The 21,370-nt window shown below is 46.9% G+C and overlaps 1 protein-coding gene across 11 annotated transcripts in view; it reads left to right on the top strand.

The window, feature by feature from the left end:
* Sorbs1 (sorbin and SH3 domain containing 1) overlaps window positions 1-21,370 on the top strand; it is a 224,156-nt gene that overhangs the window by 184,662 nt on the left and 18,124 nt on the right. For 5 of the 11 annotated variants that reach the window (XM_026781543.1, XM_026781542.1, XM_026781545.1 and 2 more), the window contains 7 exons: window positions 4,517-4,689; window positions 7,302-7,387; window positions 10,466-10,633; window positions 14,048-14,094; window positions 17,708-17,822; window positions 17,958-18,083; window positions 18,942-19,136. In XM_026781543.1, the coding sequence (XP_026637344.1) occupies window positions 4,517-4,689; window positions 7,302-7,387; window positions 10,466-10,633; window positions 14,048-14,094; window positions 17,708-17,822; window positions 17,958-18,083; window positions 18,942-19,136 (910 nt within the window). Of the gene's footprint in view, window positions 1-4,516; window positions 4,690-7,301; window positions 7,388-10,465; window positions 10,634-14,047; window positions 14,095-17,707; window positions 17,823-17,957; window positions 18,084-18,941; window positions 19,137-20,513; window positions 21,267-21,370 lie in introns of all 11 variants that reach the window. The other 6 variants (XM_026781546.1, XM_026781547.1, XM_013348144.2 and 3 more) reach the window with 2 other exon arrangements.

Raw genomic sequence — 21,370 nt, 5'->3', positions numbered from 1 at the left:
AGACAACCTCTCTATCAGTGTTAGTTTAGCAAATGAAAGAAACTGAAGCCAAGAAAACTATCTTGTTCGCAAGCTTTCAAACAACCTAAGCATCAGCACTTGTCAGCTGGAATTCCTTGTTGGAATCTGGCTTTTCACACCCTGTCCACTGCCCCCAGACCGCTCTGTTAGTGCACCTGGATGCAGCTGACGCAGAGTGGTCGCTGCACCTGGATGCAGCTGACGCAGAGTGGACACAGCTGACGCAGAGTGGTCGCTGCACATGACGCAGGAGACGCAGAGTGGTCACTCTGCTCTCTCACTTTATTCTTCCAGTGAGTGTGTTTCTGTTGAAACCTCTTTAAATCCCATGGCCAGCTCTGCATCTCAGCCAGAGGCTCAGTTCTCTGCCCTGTCTCCCGGCTCTCTCAGTCGGAACCCAGATCTGACTCAGTACCGGCTTCTCATACAGAGCTGAGCTTCTTCCGAACTTGCCTGGTTTTGTTTAATGTCAGTAGCTGCTTACTCTGGCTGTAGCTCCTTCTCCCAGCCTGCAGCTGTGACTTCTCTCAGCTCTCATCTTTTGGATATAGCAAAGTCCTAGCAACTCTGTGACCTTAAGCAAAGGCAGGCACCACTCTGGTCCTCAGTTTCCTCTTTTGAGCAATGGAACAAATGACCCTACATTAGGAAGGCCGTTGGGGTTGGTGTCTTTAAAAACAGTGTGGTGAGACTCTTACACACTGCTCTTAAATAAGGTACCTCGGTTGTACCTCGGGCACCTGGGAAAAACATTCTTTTGTTAACTTTGGTATCAGAAAGAAAACATTTGGCTGTAGCAAATTCCCAGAGATTTCCTGAGTGCTGGCTTGTCATTCTGTGAGAAGCAGGAAGAAATGGGTGGGACACAGAAAGGCAGGCTGGGTGGGGGAGTACCGAAGGCTGCTTAGGTAGAGGCCCTAGGTCAGGCAGCTGTGAGAAAGGAAAGGAAAGGTAGGTAGGAGGTCTGACTGAGCCTGAGGTCATTCAGAATGAAAAGGTGGCGGGTAGAAGTTGTCCGAGTTACTCTCCAGCACCACGGGCTGGACAGGACCCTCATATCAAAGCCCTAAGTCCTCCTAGCTGGGGGTTGACAAAGTCAAAGGACCAGATACGTGGATAGTTTTGCAGTTGGCCTTTGTACAAGAGGAAGAAAATACGGTGTTGTCTTGATCTTTAATTAGGAAACCCAATCAAGTGAAAAAAAAACTGATTTAGATGAACTTGTACTTTCTGGAGGCAGGATCTATAGACCCATCCTAGGGTCCCCCTTTTTAAACAGGAGCCCATGATTTTTTTTTATCATAATCTTGGGGTGGAAGGGTGGAGGGTTTTTTTTTTTTTTATGCAAACCCTATAGGTCAGAAGCTACATGGGCAGAGCCAGTGTCTTCAGGCTGACCTCTGAGCTCAGGAAATCCAAACCCCTTTCTTTGAGGTATGGGTGGTACTTTCAGGTAGGTTTGCAGGATACCTGTGATGACAGATTCCAGGGGTCAGCATCTCTAAATCACTTTATTTTAAAGGAAGAATATCTCAATTCATGGTTTTACATACCTCAGCCCAAGTTTGCCAAGTTTTACACTTAGAAACTATGTAGCCTTTTATTCATTCAGAATCTTCACCCGGTGCCCTCATGGGCAGTGTGGTCTAGGGGCCTGTGGGAAACAAGGCAAAGCCTTGAGGAAAAGGTGAGCCCATCCTGATTTTGCGTTTCCTCCCAAGTGAGAGATGAATTGCTTGGTGCTTGCTTCATTTTTATCCGAGTGAGAGATGAACCGAGAATACCGCTTGGTACTTACTTTGTTCACATGGTTTTCAGCCTTGAGACTTATTTTTCTTGTCTTTGGGGTTCCAGTCTTTTCCCCCTCATTTCAGGTAACAGGAAAAAAAAATCCCTTCATCCAGGTTCTAGAGAGTAAGAAGCCCGTGTAGCCTCGGGCAGGTCCTCTGCAATGGTGGTAAAGCTCTTAGCCTTCAGTGAGCATGAGGTACGGCTAGTTAGTGGCAACAGCTATAAGGGCTGATGCTCGTGCTGGAGGCACTTAGGGCCTGAAAGATGTAGGCACCACTGCATCTCCGGGGCTCCCCTCTTCCTTGAGTCCTGCGTTCGGGTACCACTTGTTCCCGGGATGGAGTCTTGGCAGATGATGCTTGGTGATAATGAAAATGAAACTCAGATACCCTTGACTTGTGAAGCACTGGCTCATTGGCCAGATGGAAATAGTCTAAGACACCATCAGAGAATGCAACCTACATCCAGTGGTATAACTAGGGTTCTGGCTCTGCAATCTGCTGATCTTGCCTACCTTGACAGGCTATCTAATCTATCGGGGCTTCACTTCCTTATCTAAAACCAAAGGAAGAGATGGGTGTGTGTGTGTGTGTGTGTGTGTGTGTGTGTGTGTGTGTGTGTGTGTGCCTTTTATGTCATACTTTTTTTTGCCATTGTTATCTGTAATTATTGGGACTCAAGCTGAATAAAGGGCTGGGTTTGTGGACTATGGAAAGTTCCATCAGTGGGTAGACACAAAGACAAATGGATAGACATGTAAGTACCTTTCTATGTTCCCTGGAGAATCTCGGTGGGATTGATATGAGAGGCTACTCACTCTTCCCATTCTTTAAACTTTTCTATATATCTGATAACACAATAAAATATTAGAATAAATGAATTCCATGAGACTGTTGGTCTTTAAAGTTGACAAATCTTATGATAACAGGAAAATGATCTCATTAGGATCAAAAGTATATAACAGAAGCCTACGAGAAAGACATTGTTCTCTTCTGGAGGAATGAGGAGGTATATAGAGTAGAGGTAGAACAAGACCGAATATGTGTCATGTTAATGCTTCAGCAGGTTAGACCACAGGAAAAGCAGATATGCAAGGGCAGCTTAGTGAGTAAATAATACTTTGGGGTTTTTTCCTGTGCCACACCTCATTCCAAAAAGAATTTGTAATAACTTGAAAAATACCTAGATTTCAAAGAAGATAAAAATAAATGAAGGCCTAGAGAAATGGCTCAGTGCTTGGGAGCTCTTACTGGTCTTGCAGGGGAACCAGGTTGGTTTCTAGCAGCTCACGATTGTCTGTGGCTCCAACTCCAGGGGATCTGATGCCTTCTTCTGGCTTCTCTGGGCACTTCAGCCATGTGGTGCACATATATACACATGCAGGCATACGCTTATAAAATAAAAATAAATAGACCTTTAACCACATAAATGAATCAGAGGTTGGAATGATGGCTCAGCAGTTAAGAGCACTTGTAGGGCTTGTAGAGGATCCAAGTTCAGTCCTCAGCACCCACATGATGGCTCACAACCACATATAACTGCAGTTCCTAGGTGTCCAGTGCCTTCTTTTAACCTATGTAGATACCAGACATATATGTGGTGCACATGTATACATGTGGGAAAATCATTCATACACACACACACACACACACACACACACACACATACACACACACACACACATAAAACATCAGAATAAAGTTCATACTTTAAAAATAATAAATGAAGCAAATAAGTGGGCAATGGTGTGTAGATGAAAAATGGTGTCAGGTTCTGACAGCAGCTTTGAAGGAAATGAATGCAAGATGTGGCTGTGACATTGGGCTTGGTGGTTTATGCCACTATGAGGCTGAGACGGGAAGATCACCTGAGCCAAAACCTCAAAACAAAACTCTAGCTGTGATAAGGGTGCATAGAGTTCCAGGTTCTGACTTTGCTCGGTTGCTCATTTCCCCCAGGCCACAGATAGCTAGGGCTGTCTTCCTTTAGCTGGTGATTTTGAAGGTTCTGTCAGCCAAAGCTCTCATGCAAGGTAACCTAGAAAAACATGATCTGGGCCATGGGCTTGAATTTGCTGGCCACACCTCGGGCCTCTGCTCGTGTCCCTGGATGTGCCATCTTGTGTCTAGCCGCTTGGCTCCTTGTTATCCTACCCACCCCCATTTTTTTAAGATAGGATCTCACTGTGTAGCTCAGGCTGGCCTCAAACTTAAACTCCTCTTGCCCCAGTCTCCCAGCTACTGGAATCACAGCCCTTATTTATTTCTTTTATTCCTTTTTTTTGGGGGGGAGGGGTCTGAGACAGGCTTTGGAGCCTGTCCTTGAACTAGCTCTTGTAGACCAGGCTGGCCTCAAACTCAGAGATCCGCCTGCCTCTGCCTCCCGAGTGCTGGGATTAAAGGTGTGTGCCCCACCGCTCGGCTCCTTATTTATAATTTAGACAAATGAAGACATTACAACTTCGGGAGCTTTGTTGCTTAGGTAGTGTTCCTGTGCACCCAGGCCATGGTGGCCTACCTGTCCACAGAAATCTATGTCTAAATGAACAAGCCCTGAGAAAGCCCAGGGCCTGAGGAGGATGCCAGAAAGATTAGCTTTCTTCTCAGCTGGTGACAAAGGGGCTTTCTAGAAGAATGTTGAACAAACTAACTTTATATGTTTTTCCTCCCTCTCCTTTTCTCTTTTAAAATGACCTTGTTTGTAGTATATATTCTTCCAACTTCCATGCAGTGAAGAGAGAACCAGATGGGACCCCCGGGGTTCTTGCTAGCTTGGAGAACGAGAGGCAGATTTATAAAAGTGTCTTGGAAGGTGGCGACATCCCTCTTCAGGGCCTGAGTGGGCTCAAGCGACCCTCCAGCTCAGCTTCCACTAAAGGTAAAGGACAGGCTGAAGACTGCAGGCGTCTGTCTCCTACATGCCTGTCACCTGAGTATTGGCAGCGGGTGGACCTCCAGCAGCAGGGGACAGCTCTGCCTGTTCAGGTCCACGTCCAGGCTTTGGAGTCTTCTTGTGCCCCTCACCTATTTCCTTGCCGGCCATTTTTCTTTCTGGTATTAACGGTCCCCACCACCAACCCCAACCTTGTTCTCTCTGAAACATCTCTCTCTTTTTTGTTGTTCTAATACCGTTTTCCTAGAGTTAGCCGAGCTTCAGCCTTCCTTAACTGGCGGGGTGGCCATTTCTTTCGTTGCATCTTCGCACCTGCTTTGCAGCACAAATTATTTTGCTTCTGGACATCAACTGGAGACTTTTTAAAGCCCTTATGACAAATGAGCATGTTACCTCTCCTTTTTTTTCCCCCTCTCCCCTTTTTTTTTCTTCTTCTTTAAGGCAGCTTTCAGCTTTAACCTAATGGGTGTGTTTATTTTATTCTGCATGCTTACCAGTGGATCGTAAAGGCGGGAATGCTCACATGATTTCTTCATCATCAGTCCATAGCCGAACGTTTCACACTAGCAATGCCTTAGGCCCTGGGTGTAAGCCCAAGAAACCCCTGTCGGCTGCGAAAGCCTGCATTTCGGAGATCCTTCCTTCTAAATTCAAACCCAGGCTCTCTGCTCCCAGCGCTCTCTTGCAGGAACAGAAGAGTGTCCTGTTGCCCTCAGAGAAGGCTCAGAGCTGTGAGAACCTTTGCGTTTCTTTGAATGATCCCAAAAGAGGCCTCCCACTCCGGGTTGGGGGGAGCATCGAGAACCTGCTGATGCGCTCGCGGCGGGATTACGACAGCAGGTCCAGTAGCACCATGAGCCTCCAGGAGTACGGCACCAGCGCCAGGAGGCCCTGCCCTCTTTCCAGAAAGGCCGGACTGCACTTCTCCATGTTCTACCGGGACATGCACCAGATCAACCGAGCTGGCCTCTCCTTAGGCTCCATCTCCTCCTCAAGTGTGCGGGATCTCGCCTCCCACTTTGAAAGGAGCAGCCTGGCATTAGCCAGGGGTGAGCTGGGTGCTAGCCAGGAAGGCTCAGAGCATATCCCCAAGCACACTGTGTCTTCCCGTATCACGGCCTTTGAGCAACTCATTCAGCGGTCCCGGTCCATGCCATCCCTGGACTTCTCAGGCAGGCTCAGCAAGTCCCCCACACCCGTGCTGTCTAGAAGCGGCCTGACTTCAGCTCGTTCAGCCGAGTCCCTCCTCGAGTCTACCAAGCTCCGTCCGAGAGAGATGGATGGGATGAACTCTGGAGGGGTCTATGCATCCCCCACGTGTAGCAATATGGCGGACCATGCCTTGAGCTTCAGGAGCCTTGAGCCTTCTGAGCCCCTTTCTATCTGTTCAGATGAGCTAGACCACTGTTCCAATGTTTCTAATGACAGCAGGGAGGGCAGCGGGGGCAGTGTCCATGGAGACTTCCCCAAGCATCGCCTCAACAAGTGCAAGGGCACCTGCCCCGCCTCGTACACCCGCTTCACCACGATCCGGAAGCACGAGCAGCAGCAGTCCTCCAGGCAGCCAGACTGGCGCTCCGATTCCAGGGGCGACAGGAACAGTCTCCTCAGAAACATCTACCTGATGAGCCCCCTCCCTTTTCGGTTGAAAAAGCCCCTGCAACACCACCCCAGACAGCCTCCCCCCAATGACTCCTCAGGGTCCCCTGCCAGCCAGAAGGCAGATGTCCCCAGTCAGGGCCCTCAGGACCAGCCCCACTCTGAGGGGAAACCCATGGTCCCCACCCGCCTGTCTTCCCGACACACCATGGCAAGGCTTAGCCACAACTCAGAGCCCTCTCTGGACAGATCCACAGGCCTGGAGGATTGCACAGGGGCCATTAATAACGGAAACCCCATGCCCTACTCAGACCATGGCATGGACAGGAACAACAATCCACAAAGGGAACTGGCAGCGGCCCATGGAGGTGGCATTTTGTGTGTTTGACCAGTCTCACCTCCCCTGTCTCCACTTGGCTTGCTCTGTCCCTCCCTCTGTGTGCCCTCGGTGCTCATCTTTTGCCTTGTCTTTTGCTTCTGTTTGTTTTGCTTGGCAATTAACCATGGCTTGTAGTGGCTGCACTTCTTTAAAAACAAACCCCTCACTTCATTTTAGACTAACCACCAAACTGTTTCGAAAGAAAAATTGGCCGTTTAGCTTATATCCAAGAACTGGGTTCATTTGAACTCTCAAACCCCTGTTGGCATCAATCCCCAGTCTCCCTGTGGTTTTTTGAGAGGCAGCCTCTCTCCGTGGCCCCATGTGTGTGAGTGTATGGTCTGTCCCTGTTAGAGCCTGCACGCCTCTTTGTGGGGACGCTTAAGAGAATGTCCCTTTCTTTGCTCACCTTTGGCCTTCTGGTGAGTTGTCTTTGTATTAAACTGGTTTGTAAGTAAATCAAAAAAGCTGGTGGGGTTGGGGCTTAGGGTTTTTTTTCTTCAGAATTTGTCATTAAGTGTTTTTTCAGCAATGTTTATAAACTTGACCTTAATAATAGAAAAAACCTGCCTTCCCATTAAACCTTGGCCCCTTTTAACTCTGGTCTATTGTTTTGAAGATTCAGAGTCACCAAGACATTTTATACCAGCTGATTACTTGGAGTCTGCGGAAGAGTTTATCCGGAGACGGCAAGATGATAAAGAGGTAATTCTCCTATCTTAACCGTTTTGCTCTTGTTTGGGGGTAAAAGAAAAGTGAAGGAACTGAACGTTCTAGACATCTGTCAGAAGGGTTATGGTGCATTGACCAGGAACAGTGGTGGCTTTAAGATAAGGGCTCCATTCATTCTGTAGTCTGCTCTCCCGGACAGCAGGACCGACTGTCCCTTATGGCCACTGGCTTCTAAGTGCCACCTCCCTCCAGTCTGTTGCAGGTAGATGACGTGGCCTGTATTGTACTTAATGCCTTGGAGGCTTAGAAATGAGAGCTCAGGTTTCTCATCCTTCCCCCAAACAATACACCCCGTGTTGTTATTTAAGGAAATCCACCCTTTTGTTTCTCGGGTACTCAGAATCGGCACAGAGCATACCTCAAATGGGAGAGGATCGCCATCGGAAAAATAGAATGGCAGTACTGACCACATTACACTTTATAAGAGATTTGAAGAAGTTGCTTGTAATTCTGCTGGCTTTACCGCAGAAAGGAGATGTCAGTTTAGTGCTGGCAAGCTCCACACGAGACTGGCAGAGTCTGGATGTTTCCTTGGGTCTACTGAAATGTCTCCATGTGGGATGACTTTCAGGGCCTGGAATAGAGCTGTCCTGGGAATGAATGAAAAAGCCATCCTGTAGATCTCCTGAGAGGGCAGCATCTTCACTTCTGCTCTGATAAAGCCTTACGATACACTTGTTCAGGCTGCACATCCCAAGGAAAAGGGAGTCTCCTAGATTAGATAAGTCCAGTGTCCACTTTCCTGCCTTTTGTTAAGAGATGCACGGATACTCTGAACTGCTAGTGGTGCAGGAGGCTGTTCAAATATCACATTTGTTCCCATCCCCCCTTTCTCTGTCAGTCTGGCTTGAGTGGTCCCAGAGTTTAGGTGGAGTTTCCTTAAGGGTTTAAGGCAAGGCTGACTTTGAAGGCTCTGATGATAACCATTGCTGTTGGGTGGTGTAAAACCAACACGTCTCTCCTGTAGACTCTGTGCTTATCTCTCAGAAGCCAGGGGAGGTGTTTGGTGCCTAGAATTGTTTAAATTACCACATCTAAGACTCATAAATGATGAGTATCTGTCAGGACTTAGAGCAGGTTCCTTTCCAGGCTTTTCTGTACTTATTCTATCAGCGAGACAAAGTTCTCATGCCATGAGAGGAAAGTTAAAAATCTATTTTAGTAATAAAACGTTAGTATTCAATGTGGAAGGTTCGGTGGGTGAGTCTTACTAAGAAGCATAGTTTCCTGACTTGGTTTAATCCCTTGAAAGCTGCACACTCAACGTGAGAGGTTTGCATCCTTGGAGATGCTGATGGACAGATCTTGAAATGGTTTGTCTTTCCTCGTGGACATGGGCTCATGTAGTTAAACCACAGACTTGGTGGATTTCCTGAGTCGGGTTTAAGTACCTGGTTTAAACCTTTTCCATTTGATATCTGCCCCACAGATAATGACCCACCAGCCAAAGCACCAGGGCTCTTGAACAGGGCCTTGAGCATGTCTAATCCACTGCTGTAGAAACAGTTCGGAGGGTGTTAGTCTGCACCCTTTTATGCAAATCTGTTATGGTTGATACTGATGGTAACAGCCTTTCAGAAAAGGAGAACTTATCTGTTCTTGAAGGTCCTTCTAGTGGTGACCAAGCCAACCCTCTTGTCAAGGGTGTGGCTTGAACAGGGACACCTCTGGAAAGTACTTAGCCAGGAACTAAAGCCCTGCCTTCCTATAACAGCACTTTTTGTATGACACCATGCTTTGCAAACCACTCTGTCATCTTGCTTACTCTTTATGATAGTTTTCGGAGTGCTGGATGACCCATAGCCATTTGCTGAGTTGTTTTTGTAGATCCCAGAGGAACACTGGGCCATTATCTTTTGGAGCTGAATGTCACATGAGTCATTTCATTGTCTGCTGAATGAAGACTTATGTCTAACTGAGCATGTTAAGAAGTACTGGTTCTAATAAATACTTTCCCACAAGGAGTATTAATCCAGGAATGAAAATTGCAGTGGTATAAGAAAAGGCATTAACATTCTTTTCTATTGGGCCATTGGAATAGGCCATGGAATGGTATTTGGTGAAAAGCAACATGGATTATTTGAAAAAGTCTTGAAGAAAAATAGATGGTTATTTCTTTTAAAGATACTTTTATTATTTACTACTTGAGAATTTCATGCAAATATACAAATGTTTGAATCAAATCCCTCCCCCACTCCCTCTACTCTAATTCATCCCATACCCCTCCCCCAACTCTCCCTCCCAACCTTTATTTCCTTAGTAGGGGTATCTGTTTCTTCTAACCCCAGATGCCATTGTTTTCTCTACTGTGTCTGCAGCATTCCTGAAACTCAACTTCATTTCACCTAGTGTAGAAACAAGCCAGTGAGACAGTAACAAGACTCCCTGTCAGCCACATGGAGAGCCTTCCCTGTATATCCTGAGGCCTCCTGAAGCTTACGCCCAGGGGAAGAGGTGGCTGACCTAGGAGAAGAGGTGCCACATTCCGTGAAAGGGGTGGCACAGCTATGTGCAGAAGATGATAGTGTAACTGATAAAAGAAGCAAAAAATAACCTAATTACTGGATAGTCCAGACCCATAGCCTGAGAGGCCTAGTATAGTTAAGGGAAAATAACACACCACGATCTGTCTTAGAAACACTGTATGACTGTATAATTGCCTAAGGCAGATAGAGATGGCAGCTACCTACTCAACATGATAATAGTGCCTAGGCTATATATGTACCCTTGGGTCACCTGGCCTTTGCTGCCAGAAGGCGCAGGCTTTGGACTGAGCCCAAGGATAGTCAGACACTATAGAATATAGAATCACTTGTCCCCATATCCCAATGTCCCCACTTTCTTCTGGGAAGTACTCTCTCCTTCCTACAAAATACGCAGTAGATAATTACCAAGGGAACATAAAAGTTATAGTCATGAATCCTTTTGGCACCGACCCTTAATGTCTTCTCCCTATTCACGCATACCGTCTTCCTTAGTTGCTTCTATGGCCATTTTCCCATTAAGCTGGACTAGATAATTTACTGCCCATTTTATACAATTTCATGGCAGAAACTTTTAGCGGACCAGAGACGACTTAAGCGCGAGCAAGAAGAGGCCGATATTGCAGCTCGACGCCACACGGGTGTCATCCCGACGCATCATCAGTTTATCACTAATGAGCGCTTTGGGGACCTCCTCAATATAGATGATACTGCAAAAAGGAAATCTGGGTTAGAGGTCTGTTCTGGTCGCCGCCAACTGCTGCTTGACCCAAAGCAATATTTGCCTTCCTTTGGCATTGCTCTCCGTAGGCCTATTTAGTTCTCCAAACAGCGTCTGTCATCCTGGCTTCCCTAGCCTCGCTTTGGCTCTCTTGTGGCTGGTGAATAGACATGAATGAGCCCCACTATGTCCTGTGCCCTATACGTTAAGCATGCCTGGCTGTGGGACTGGGATCTGCTGGTGTACACTCCTGCTGCATGCTTAGAGCATTGGCTGCCTCATGAGTCCAGTTCTCTCCATCTTGCATTTGAGCGTGGTACCGTGTTGCATTGTGTTCTGCTTAGAAGCTGTGTCCCTTTGGCCATGTGTCTCAGAAGCTTGGGTATGAACAACCCAAGAGTCTTCTGTAAAGAGATGGTTAATGAAGCTTTCCTTATTAAAGTTCCCTAGTGACCTTTTATAGCATTGGCAAAGGCCCCCAAACTTAGTGACATTGCTGCTGAAAACTCAGGGAGCAGTACCGATTGCTCAGTGGTGCTGAAGGATTGCACTGAAGTTTGGAACTCTAACTTCTGCAGCAAGGATAAACCGTGGAGGGGATAAGAGCCCTGCAAAGAGACACTTCATCTGCTACCTTAAGTTTCTCATTTCTAAGCTTAGACTACAGGAGTTTAATACTATGCCAGGAATGAGAAGCAAGAGTGTAGTGATTTTATCCAGGTCTTGCTTCTCACAAGGCCAGTGTGGTAGATCAATGGCTGCCTCTTGAATGGGAGTTTATGCCCTGCTGTATAACCTTATGTGGTCCCGCTGAGGCTCAGGTCTTCTCCAAAAAGTGTATGGGTTGAGCTTAGTGGGTTCAGAGGAAGTGACACTAGACCTAGTTTTATTACCTTTTGGTATAACTGACATTTCTGTCTCTCCAGTAATGGGCATCGTTAGCTTATTTTTTTTTTTTAAGAAATGAAAGGATCCTAGGAAAAAGTGATAAAGGAAAAAAGAGAGAGAATCTGACTTGAAGGAAATTTGGGGGACAAGGTAGATTCTAAAGTATGGAGAAAAAGAAGAAATGTAATAGAGGAAGCAAATGGTGGCGAGTCTCTGTCCACTTGTGAGTGACAGGCAGCCTTGTGGCGCTCAGTGTGAGGAATCCTTCTCAGCACAGCCCTGCTCCGAAGGCTCTGCTGACGGTTTGGACCCAAGAGCAGGCCTGCCTGTGTGTGAGGAAGGAGCCACAGAACTGCTGTAGGGATACATGGGCTTGCCAGGGCTGCTCAACTGGAGTAGCTGTGACAGGCAGGCACACTCTTCTTGCTGGACCTGCATCCCCTCCCAAGTGGTATTTCCCAAATCGTGTGAGAACTGCTAAATGCAGAAACCAAAATGCAGACTCCTGCATCCCACCACTGATGTTTTGATCTAAGAATTTGCAAGTGGTATGATGCTTTGATGTATTAAGGTCCACGTTTAAAAAATCACTGTCCTTTAGTTAACGGACATTTGAGACAGTGACATGAGCAAATGCTTGCCCTGTGCCCTGTAGATGGCAGTCAGCAGCTGCTAATTCTGTATAGCACTCTCTCCGTGTAGAGCAGAAATAACACAATTCTTGTCTTATGCAGAAATCACCTTCATACATAATTATGTCAGGCAGGTAAGGTGGCACATACCTTAATCCCAGCACCTGGGATATGGAGTTAGGAAAATCAGAGTTCAAAGTTATCCAATCAACGGCTATGTGCTGCTGTCTTATACATTTTATAATGCTCACACGGCTAATAGCTGGATGGCATGGGTGAGCTATCTCTCTCCCGTCACCTTTTTCATTGTGATTTCTATGAAGTTTTTATTCTTACAGTTTGGTCTTCGGGTTCTATTTTCACATCCATTCTGCTCTTGTTTACCTACAACTGTTAAAGTATGCCATAAATATAGGCATTAGGATTATATGATATTTTCTTGATTATCAGGTGGTTGTTCGGTTGCCCCCTAATGCATATGTATAGAGATAGAAGGGAACAGGAGCATGAAAATACAGGTTGAAAAATTCCTAAGGAGAACCAGTCTCAGCACGTGCCTGCGATCTCAGCTTGGGAGGACGAGGGAGGAGGATCCAAAGCTCAAGGCCAGCCTGGGTGCCAGTAAAGACACAAAAACTCTTGTGGTGCAATATGAACCCTAGAAGATCTCTGTGAAAGCCAACTCGAGAAGCCTGAAAATGTAGGACATATGACCAAAGGACAGCAACTAGAATAGCCCAATGATGCTTTTAGGTGCCTTTTCTCACCTCAAGGGCTCCACTTCTCCCTTCTACTCTGCCCTGTCTTCCAGTCTGGTAGAGGGCCTACCATTCCTTTCCTTCCTGCTGTTCCCCTAGACAGAGGCCACAGCCGCTGACAAGGTCAGAGCTACGCCTGTAGAAATAGCTTGTGCACATGATTCTAGCAATTTCACACGTCCCTTTTTAAAGAGTGTTTAAGGGCAGAGGAGAAAGATTTGCAAGCAGATAAATTCTTCGGAGATGGGGCCGAAGAATTCGAGACTGAGACTTAGCACGGGCACAGGAGACTATGACGCAGAGAGGCATTTAAGTGTGAGGGGGTTGTGACCCGCAAGCCTCCACCCAGGTTAGAGATAGAGATTTGATCTGCTCCACAGTCCAGAGCCCAAGCCAACATCAAAGCAACGCCCCCACCCCACCCCGTGTGAGGAAGAATTTGAAGAATGTTATTTGTGCTCCTGGGTGACAGTAGATTAGAGTGAGGAGAAGGTAAAAATCAAAGGAAGCTCTGTGTCTGTGGGAACCAGAGGTCAGACCCAGAGCAACAGGGTTTTCCACTGAGGGCATGCAGACGCAGGCGTGACTGCTGACAAACTTAATGAGAATGTGGAGACGGCTGGGTCTGGCTTTCCAGGCTCGAGTGTCTAGGAGAAAGGGGTTGCCACAGCCAGGGTGGAGTTCCAGGATGTAGAGATAGAGTCAGGGTTCCCCTAGCTGGCTTTTCGAATGATGTCACAGACCGTAGGGGCATGTGGAATAGCAGATATGGTGATAAGTGACCAGAGTTTGGTCTGCTTTCAATTCATAGCTTACACTAGGCAAGCAGGAGCTGACCCACAAGGAGTAAGACAGTAGGAAAGGGTTGTCTGAAGACTGCTGGCTGACAGCATGCCTGAGGGGCTTTGCAAACCATCTCTTACCTAAGTGTGGCCTTCTTGAAGGGGAATTTTCATGCATGACGCAGCTGACTAAACATCCGTCTGTCATTCTCATGAGGTCAGGCGCTGCGATTTGGTCCAGATTTCTAAACCGAAATGAACTGGTTAGATTGGGTTTCTCCGCTTTGCTTCCTAGAACCTCGTGAACATGTCTCCTTTTCATTGTTCCACTTTCACAACTTTTAACGCCGCATTGTTTCTTGTGTTTAGATGAGACCTGCCCGAGCCAAGTTTGACTTTAAAGCACAGACACTGAAGTAAGTCCTGCCATGTTTGTCTTCTTCGCTGCGCTTTGAAAATGCTGTTGGCTTAGGGCAAAGAGTTGGGAGAAACAACTAAGACAGAAATGAAAATAATAAAGCGTAGACTCGATGTCGGGCACTGTTACACTGCCTATATTAACTCATTCGGCTCTCGTGGAAAAGGCCTGTGTCCTGTGGGGTGAGTGCTATCATTCCCACTTCCAAAATTAGGGAACCAATATGAAGGAGCTTAGCCCACTTGAGAGCTTATAGAGCCAGCGTTCAAACCCAGCAACTTGGTGTCTGAAGCTACCTCTTGCCTGACTCGGTGCTCTGCTTGATTAGATTGCAGCATGTTCTGACCCAGCCTTTTGTGGAAGCAATCAGAACCAGTCTCTAGGAATAGAACTTGGCCCATTTTACTATAGCATTCCCAAAAAGAGAATGCCTACAGGATGCTAGCTAGCATTTCTCTAAGTGTGTTCCTCGGAGTGTTCATCCTGCAAGGTGTTCTAAAAAACAAAACCAAAAAACTAGTGTAACGGAAATGAGTGAGAAAACCACTATATTTAGGCCCCAACCCCTGGGGGAGATGAGCTGTTGTTGGCATGTTTGTGGCCGTGGAACTCTCTCAGAGACAAAACTTCATCTGCTTATTTGGCTCAAGTGTTCTCTAAATTTAGGTGACCTGGAAACCTTTCTGTTTTCTATGGAACACAGTTTGGGAAATGCTACCAAAAACAGATTCCAGAAGGCCTTGCGAGCCTTATAGCTAAGTATGGATGAAAACAGACCGTGAGTTTTCCTCGGCAGCTGAGGATAACGTGGCCAACCACATCCCATTGTCCGGCTGACAGGAGACACCAGGGGATAGGGGGAGAGCTTCCATTTGTGAGTGATGGCAAACTCTGCCTCAAGGCTCCTCAACCCTGTTTTCCATTTCCTTCAACACAAAAGGAGTGGCCAGACCAAGTCTCAAGAATGCAGACATGAATCTGATGTGGTCGGATTTGATTGTATTACTCCATTCCCTGAGTTTACTAAGAGAGACAGTCTTGAGGGCTTTAGATTCAGGAAGTCCTGGCTCTGCCACTCACATCTCTGTAACCGTGGCCAAGTTATACAGATTTTCACCCTCAGCTTCTCTCATTGCTAAGATGAGACTAGAAATTCCTCCCCTGCCAAGAGACTAGCCAGGGTAAGACCAGTAAGATGTTTTACACGATGAAGCAGAAGTCAATACTCAGTGTAGATTGTCCTCCATCCTCATTTTTCAGCCAGAGGGAATGATGAAGATATATGAATTAATTTGCAGATTAATCAAAGAGATAATATTTTTTCTTTAGATTGAGACTTTGGGTGATATTGTTTCATAGATTCCATTTTAAAAGTTTGGTGTCCCCCCTATTAGATAGAAGATGTAAGAAGACTTGAGGTCCACAAGATTGTCACCATTTATTAATATTGCTAATGCCAGAGAGCAGTTCCTTTCTCCCGGCTCGTGTTCTCATCATGATGTGCTGTTTTTATAATAAAATCAATAGAACTTAGTAGAAAGAGTACAATCTTTTGTACTGCAGCAACAAAAGATTGTACACGTTTGAAAGCATCTTGTGCTGCTAACCCCAGCACTCTTCACTAGCATGTGGATCCGTGGGAGCAGAGGGAAGGCACTGGTGAACCACTTTCCTAGGGACGAGTGCCTGGTTCTTTGCATCGAAGCGCTGCATCAGACCAAGCTCCGCCTAAATAAGCTAACAGAGCCCTTCTGTGGGAAGAGGTCAGGTGCAACAGGTACCTGGGTACCAAGGTGCCGGCTTTGAAGCCTGAATCTGTCACCTTGCAGGTAGGATAGGGAGGACATGAGCCACAGGAGCCCTGTTGTCTCTGTCGGTCACAAGTACAGACTTACCTATGTTCATCTGTCTCAGGGTGGTGGTTCTCTGCTTAACAGTGGGGCCATCAGATCTCGCCTCTGCCACACTGCAGGACACTTAGACAGGGAGAAGGCTTTGGCAAAGTGCATCCAGAGCCATTCCTTTTCACGAAGATGAAATCCTTTTCGTGGACTTATTCAGGATTAGAACCAGTCTTCCAACACAAGATCCACAAAAGCCTCCTCAGATGCTTTTCTCCAGCTCACAGCCAACATTTTATACGTTTCCCAAATGTTTAGGTAGCAGCCCTCATGTGGGGCTCCCTGTCATACTGCAAAACTGGCACGTCCCCTCCAATTGCAGTGAGAGACCTTCTCGTGATGTTGGCGTGGTGCAAAAATGAAAATTATTTAGACATTTTTCTTTTTAGTTCAAGAAAATGTCAAGTTATAATTTTGTTGTTTCATTTTGTTTATAATGATAATATATATTGATATAATATATAATGATATAATTTCATTTTGTTTTTTTCCTCCGGGAAACAAAAGAAGTCTTTATTAGATATGAATACTATCACAGCTGAGGCAAATGAGGAGATGTATGGGAACTAGTTGGGAAAGATACAGACAGCTTTTGAAAAGGGCATCCATTTTTATTTCCCGTTTTCCACGTTGAGAAGGAAGGCATGGCTACAGAACACGCACTGTGTTGGGTGTTCCGTCTGCAGTTTACAGTTGCAGTCTCCAGCCTTGGTTTAGGTGCTGTGGTCAGACAAAGGAGCAGTGTCACTGAGAGCTCGAGCCTCTTGTCCCAGAACTAGTAGATCTTTGAACTCAGCTCTGCCTGACTTCAGAGCTGTCTAGTGTAGGCTGATGGAGATGGGATGGTGAAGTAGGGGCCAGAAGGCTGAATGGGTGAGTGATTGGATGCCAGAATGTCATAGCCTGAAATGGCTCAGGCGCATCTAGCAGAGGCACACGTGGGGCAGTGAAAGTATCCAAAGGGAGACTATTGAATAAATGTCAGTCAAGACTGCTGGGCTCCAGATGGTACATCTCAAAGACAGAATTCCCCCCCCCCCCAAAAAAAATGTATTAAGAAAATCACAGCAAACTAATAAGGCCTCTGAGCACTTTCTAGTGCTAGTAAGTTTGTATGTTGACACCCATCCCACAAAAGATTAGAAAAATGCCCAGTATGATATAATTTCTTGACAATTGGAGTTCTCACTTCCAAGTATGGAGCCTTCCACCTTCTGTAACTTTATCCCTTGCCTTAGTTAGAGTTTTAGTGCTGTAAAGAGACACCATGACCATGGCAGCTTTTATAAAGAAAAATATTTAATTGGGGCTGGCTTACAGTTCCAGAGGTTTAGTTCATTGTTGTTTTGGTGAGAAACATGGCAGCATGCAGGCAGACATGGTGCTAGAAAAGGAGCTTAGAGTTCTACATCTTGATCCACAAGCAGCAGGAGACTATGAACAACACTAGGTGTAGCTTGAGCATATGAGACCTCAAAGCCTGTTTCAGTAGTGACACACTTCCTCCAACAAGGCCACACCTCCTGATAGTACCACTCCCTATGGTCCAGGCATTCAAACACATGAGTCTATGGGGAGCCATTTCTATTCAAATCACCACATCCCCTTTGACTCTTTGCGAAGTCTTATTTTACTCAGTAAAACTGAAGTATCTTCACCAAGTGCACATTTTGAAACACCTGCTAAAAGGCAATGACCTTCTGTCAACAGGGAGCTGCCTCTGCAGAAGGGAGACATTGTTTACATCTACAAACAGATTGATCAGAACTGGTACGAAGGTGAACACCATGGCCGGGTGGGAATCTTCCCACGCACCTACATTGAGGTATTGTAGCCTGCAGCTCCATTCTCACACAGAGCCCAGCCACAGCTAAGATGCCATTTTCTCACCGTGCCCTTGTGTTTTCTTCCCTTCCATTCCTCTCCTTGCCCTTCTTTTTCGCTTTCTTTCTGTTCTCAGCTTCTTCCTCCAGCTGAGAAGGCTCAGCCCAGGAAGTTGGCGCCTGTGCAGGTTTTGGAATATGGAGAAGCCATTGCTAAGTTTAATTTTAATGGTGATACACAAGTAGAAATGTCCTTCCGAAAGGTAAGCTGCATGTTTCATCCTGGCTTTGGGGCCTTTGAATGGTGCTGTTATCTGGGGAATATGGTGTTGCTATAGAGTGCCAATCTGTAGCCTTAAGAACACAGTGAATTGATCAAAATTTGTAATAAGGGGAATCAGAAGCTCTTCTGAGATGAGGTTTTATTTATTTTTATTTTATGTATTTGGGTGTTTTGTCTGCATGTGTACCACATAGGTGAAGTCCCTGTGAAGGCTAGAAGAGGCTATTGGTTTCTCTAGAACTGGAGTTACACAGGGTTGAGAGCCACCATGTGGGTTCTGAGAAAACCAAACCCAGGTCCTCTGGAGGAGCAGTCAGTGCTCTAAACTGCTGAGCCATCTCTCCATCCCCCATATTTTTGTTTGTTCAGTTGGGTCCCATATTTTTGTTTGCTCAGTTGGCTTTGTGTTTTTAAATAACACAAGTCAGAGTTTAACCACACTGATCTCACCCATTCAAACCAGTATTTATGGTATCTTAGACGTCATATATTAGCTGTGTGATGCTAAAGAACAGCCCCACATACAACCCTCTGAAGCCTTTGCCTTGCAGATGAAGACCGTGTGTGACTGCTTTGCTCTAAAGGAGCCTAAGACACTACAGTTGCCTTCCTGCTTGAGGGCATACTTCTGAGCTCTTTACTGATGCTTAACTCCCTGGTTAAGGGAGCGCTACTGTGTTAGCATTTCCACCCAAGTCCTTCATCCATGGCCAATAGAGATGGCTCTCCTGAGGATAGAGTGTGATGAAGGATACAGGGCAGTGTAAGATGCAGGCAGGGACCTCATACAGGCTGTGGTGCGGTGGTGCAAGGGCTCTTTCTTGGCTGTGTCTTACAGGGTGAGAGGATTACACTGCTCCGACAGGTGGATGAGAACTGGTACGAAGGGAGGATTCCTGGGACGTCCCGCCAAGGCATCTTCCCCATCACCTATGTGGATGTGCTTAAGAGGCCATTGGTGAAAAACCCAGTGGATTACATCGACCTGCCTTATTCTTCCTCCCCAAGTCGCAGTGCCACTGCGAGCCCACAGGTATCTAAGCTTACATCCTCAGCTTGGAGTTTTCATCTTCAGCTGTGTCGATGGCACACAGCCCCCTTGGGGGATGACTCTCTGATGGCTCTAAAAAGGAACCGCCTTGATCAGGGCAGTGTGTGTGGGGGGGTTATTTTCATACATGCTTATGAAATTTTCCTAGCACTCTTTAAGTATCTGAATGGAAGGGAAGAGTTTAAGATAATTACTGTGGGGGTGAGGCGAGAGGGGGAAAAAAAAACAAAAAACAAGAGACATCATTTTGTGCTTCCCTGTGAAGCTGGCGGTGTGGATGGCTGCCCCTGTATGGCCAGCGTGTTTCTCTTTGCAATGTTGTCTGACCATCAGGATTGGCTTACAGATGAGGGGTTGGGAGATAATTCCATGTTCTCATCCAAGACATGTAGACCAGATTCAGAGTGCCTTTGCAAGCATTCACTGGACCCAAGTTGAGAAAGAAACCTTCAATGTGTCAGTCTCTGCAGGTCAAAAGGGAGTGAGTAGTTTATAGCCTTAGTAGCATGGTTTTTTTTCTGAACATTAATTATGAGCATAGTGGTTGGAAATGTAATCCTAAATGATGCCCACTTTGCCCAACCCAAGGAAAACAAGAACTCTGAGTTCAAGAGAAATACGGTAGGGTGGCATCCTGTGGAATGAAATCGGAGGATGGCTGAAAACTGTAGGACTCGGTGCTGCCATGGTGTCTCTTTTCTCTGGTCCTCTCTCACTTCCTTCCCTCCACGTGCTGGTCACTCACACAACAGAGAGCCCTTGGTTTAAAGCACTAGAGGGGCTTTCCTAAACAGTGGGAAATGCGTTCTGCCTTCTCCCATGAGAAGCTGTGAGACTAGAGCAGGCATTCTGCTCTGTAAGAACGTGGGGAATTTTCACTCGACTGTGGCCAAAGAGTAGCTGTAATACAAAATGACCACACAATTCATGCTTCTATCTGTAGAACCCTGCAGAACTGAAGAAGGGGCCTGGACAGAGGCTGTGCCTCTAAGCCTGCAGTTCTGGGTCAGGGCTGTGGCTGCAGAAATGGTTTAGTTGGCTGGGGTGGGGCACTTCCAGTACTTTCTTCTGGAATAGGACTCTGCAAAGCAGGCCAGCGCTACCCACAACTGTCCCATCTCCCTGCCACTTGCCTCTCCTCTCTCCAGCCTGCTTGCACACACTCATGTGCACACTCAGCCACTAGGAGGTTTCTCTCCCACGCTCACCAGGTTTCTGTTTTGGACACTGGGGTGTCCTGCTCATCCTCTCTGTTTCATTCTTCTTTATGCCGCTTGTGGTCCCTCCTTCCTCCTTTATGCTGACACTCTTACCTTTGCTTCTTTCTTTTGTTTTCTTCTCTCTCCTTTTCTTTTCAAGTGTACTAGTCACAGCCAGCTCATCATGCCAGCCCCTTCATCACTGCCCCACTCCCGCCGAGCCCTGTCCCCTGAGATGCACGCCATCACCTCTGAGTGGATCTCGCTGACTGTTGGGGTCCCGGGCAGGCGTTCTCTGGCCATGACACCACCCTTGCCTCCTCTGCCTGAGGCTTCTGTGTATGACACGGACCACTTGGCCTTGTCAGCAAGGGCCCGTCCCTCCTTGCCACTCAGCCTCCCCTACTCAAGTCTGTCAGATCACTCCACCTTGCGCTCAGTGGTTTCCCCACTGGCCCTGCCTCCACCCCACAGAGCCTCCTCCCTGGCACCCAGTACCCAGGCTCCTCTTCACGTCAATGGAGATGGTGGTATTCACCTCCACCAAGATGGCTTCTCTCAGCCACCACTTGGACACTCTGATAGGGTCATCTCAGAGCTTAGTGATGCCTTTAGCAGCCAGAGCAAGAGACAGACCTGGCGAGAAGATGGACCTTATGAGAGGAAAGCAGGGAGCAAGGCAGGGGAAAGATGCCCTGGTGGACCCACGATCTCTAAGAAGAGCTGCTTGAAACCTTCAGACGTGGTCAGGTGCCTGAGTTCTGAGCAGAGACTCTCAGAGTTCCACACTCCTGGTGACAGCCAATCCTTCAAGCCTCTGGGTAGCCCTTTCCCAACATGGGAGGCTGGGCCACCAGAGCTTCACAGAGGTGTCGAGGCTGACAGGAAGGCTGCTCAGAGTGGTGTAAGCCAGGTAGGCCTGAAGCATGACCGGTTGGTGCCTTGGCCTCTTGCTTGGCATGGTGGAACATACCAGATATCTCACCCCTGGTCCATTAACCGAGGCCAAGTGGGTGC

This window comes from Microtus ochrogaster, chromosome 8, assembly GCF_000317375.1.
Source record: "Microtus ochrogaster isolate Prairie Vole_2 chromosome 8, MicOch1.0, whole genome shotgun sequence".
Lineage (NCBI taxonomy): Eukaryota > Metazoa > Chordata > Mammalia > Rodentia > Cricetidae > Microtus > Microtus ochrogaster.
Note: the sequence above shows the minus strand (reverse complement) of the source record. Positions and strands in the feature narration are given on the sequence as shown.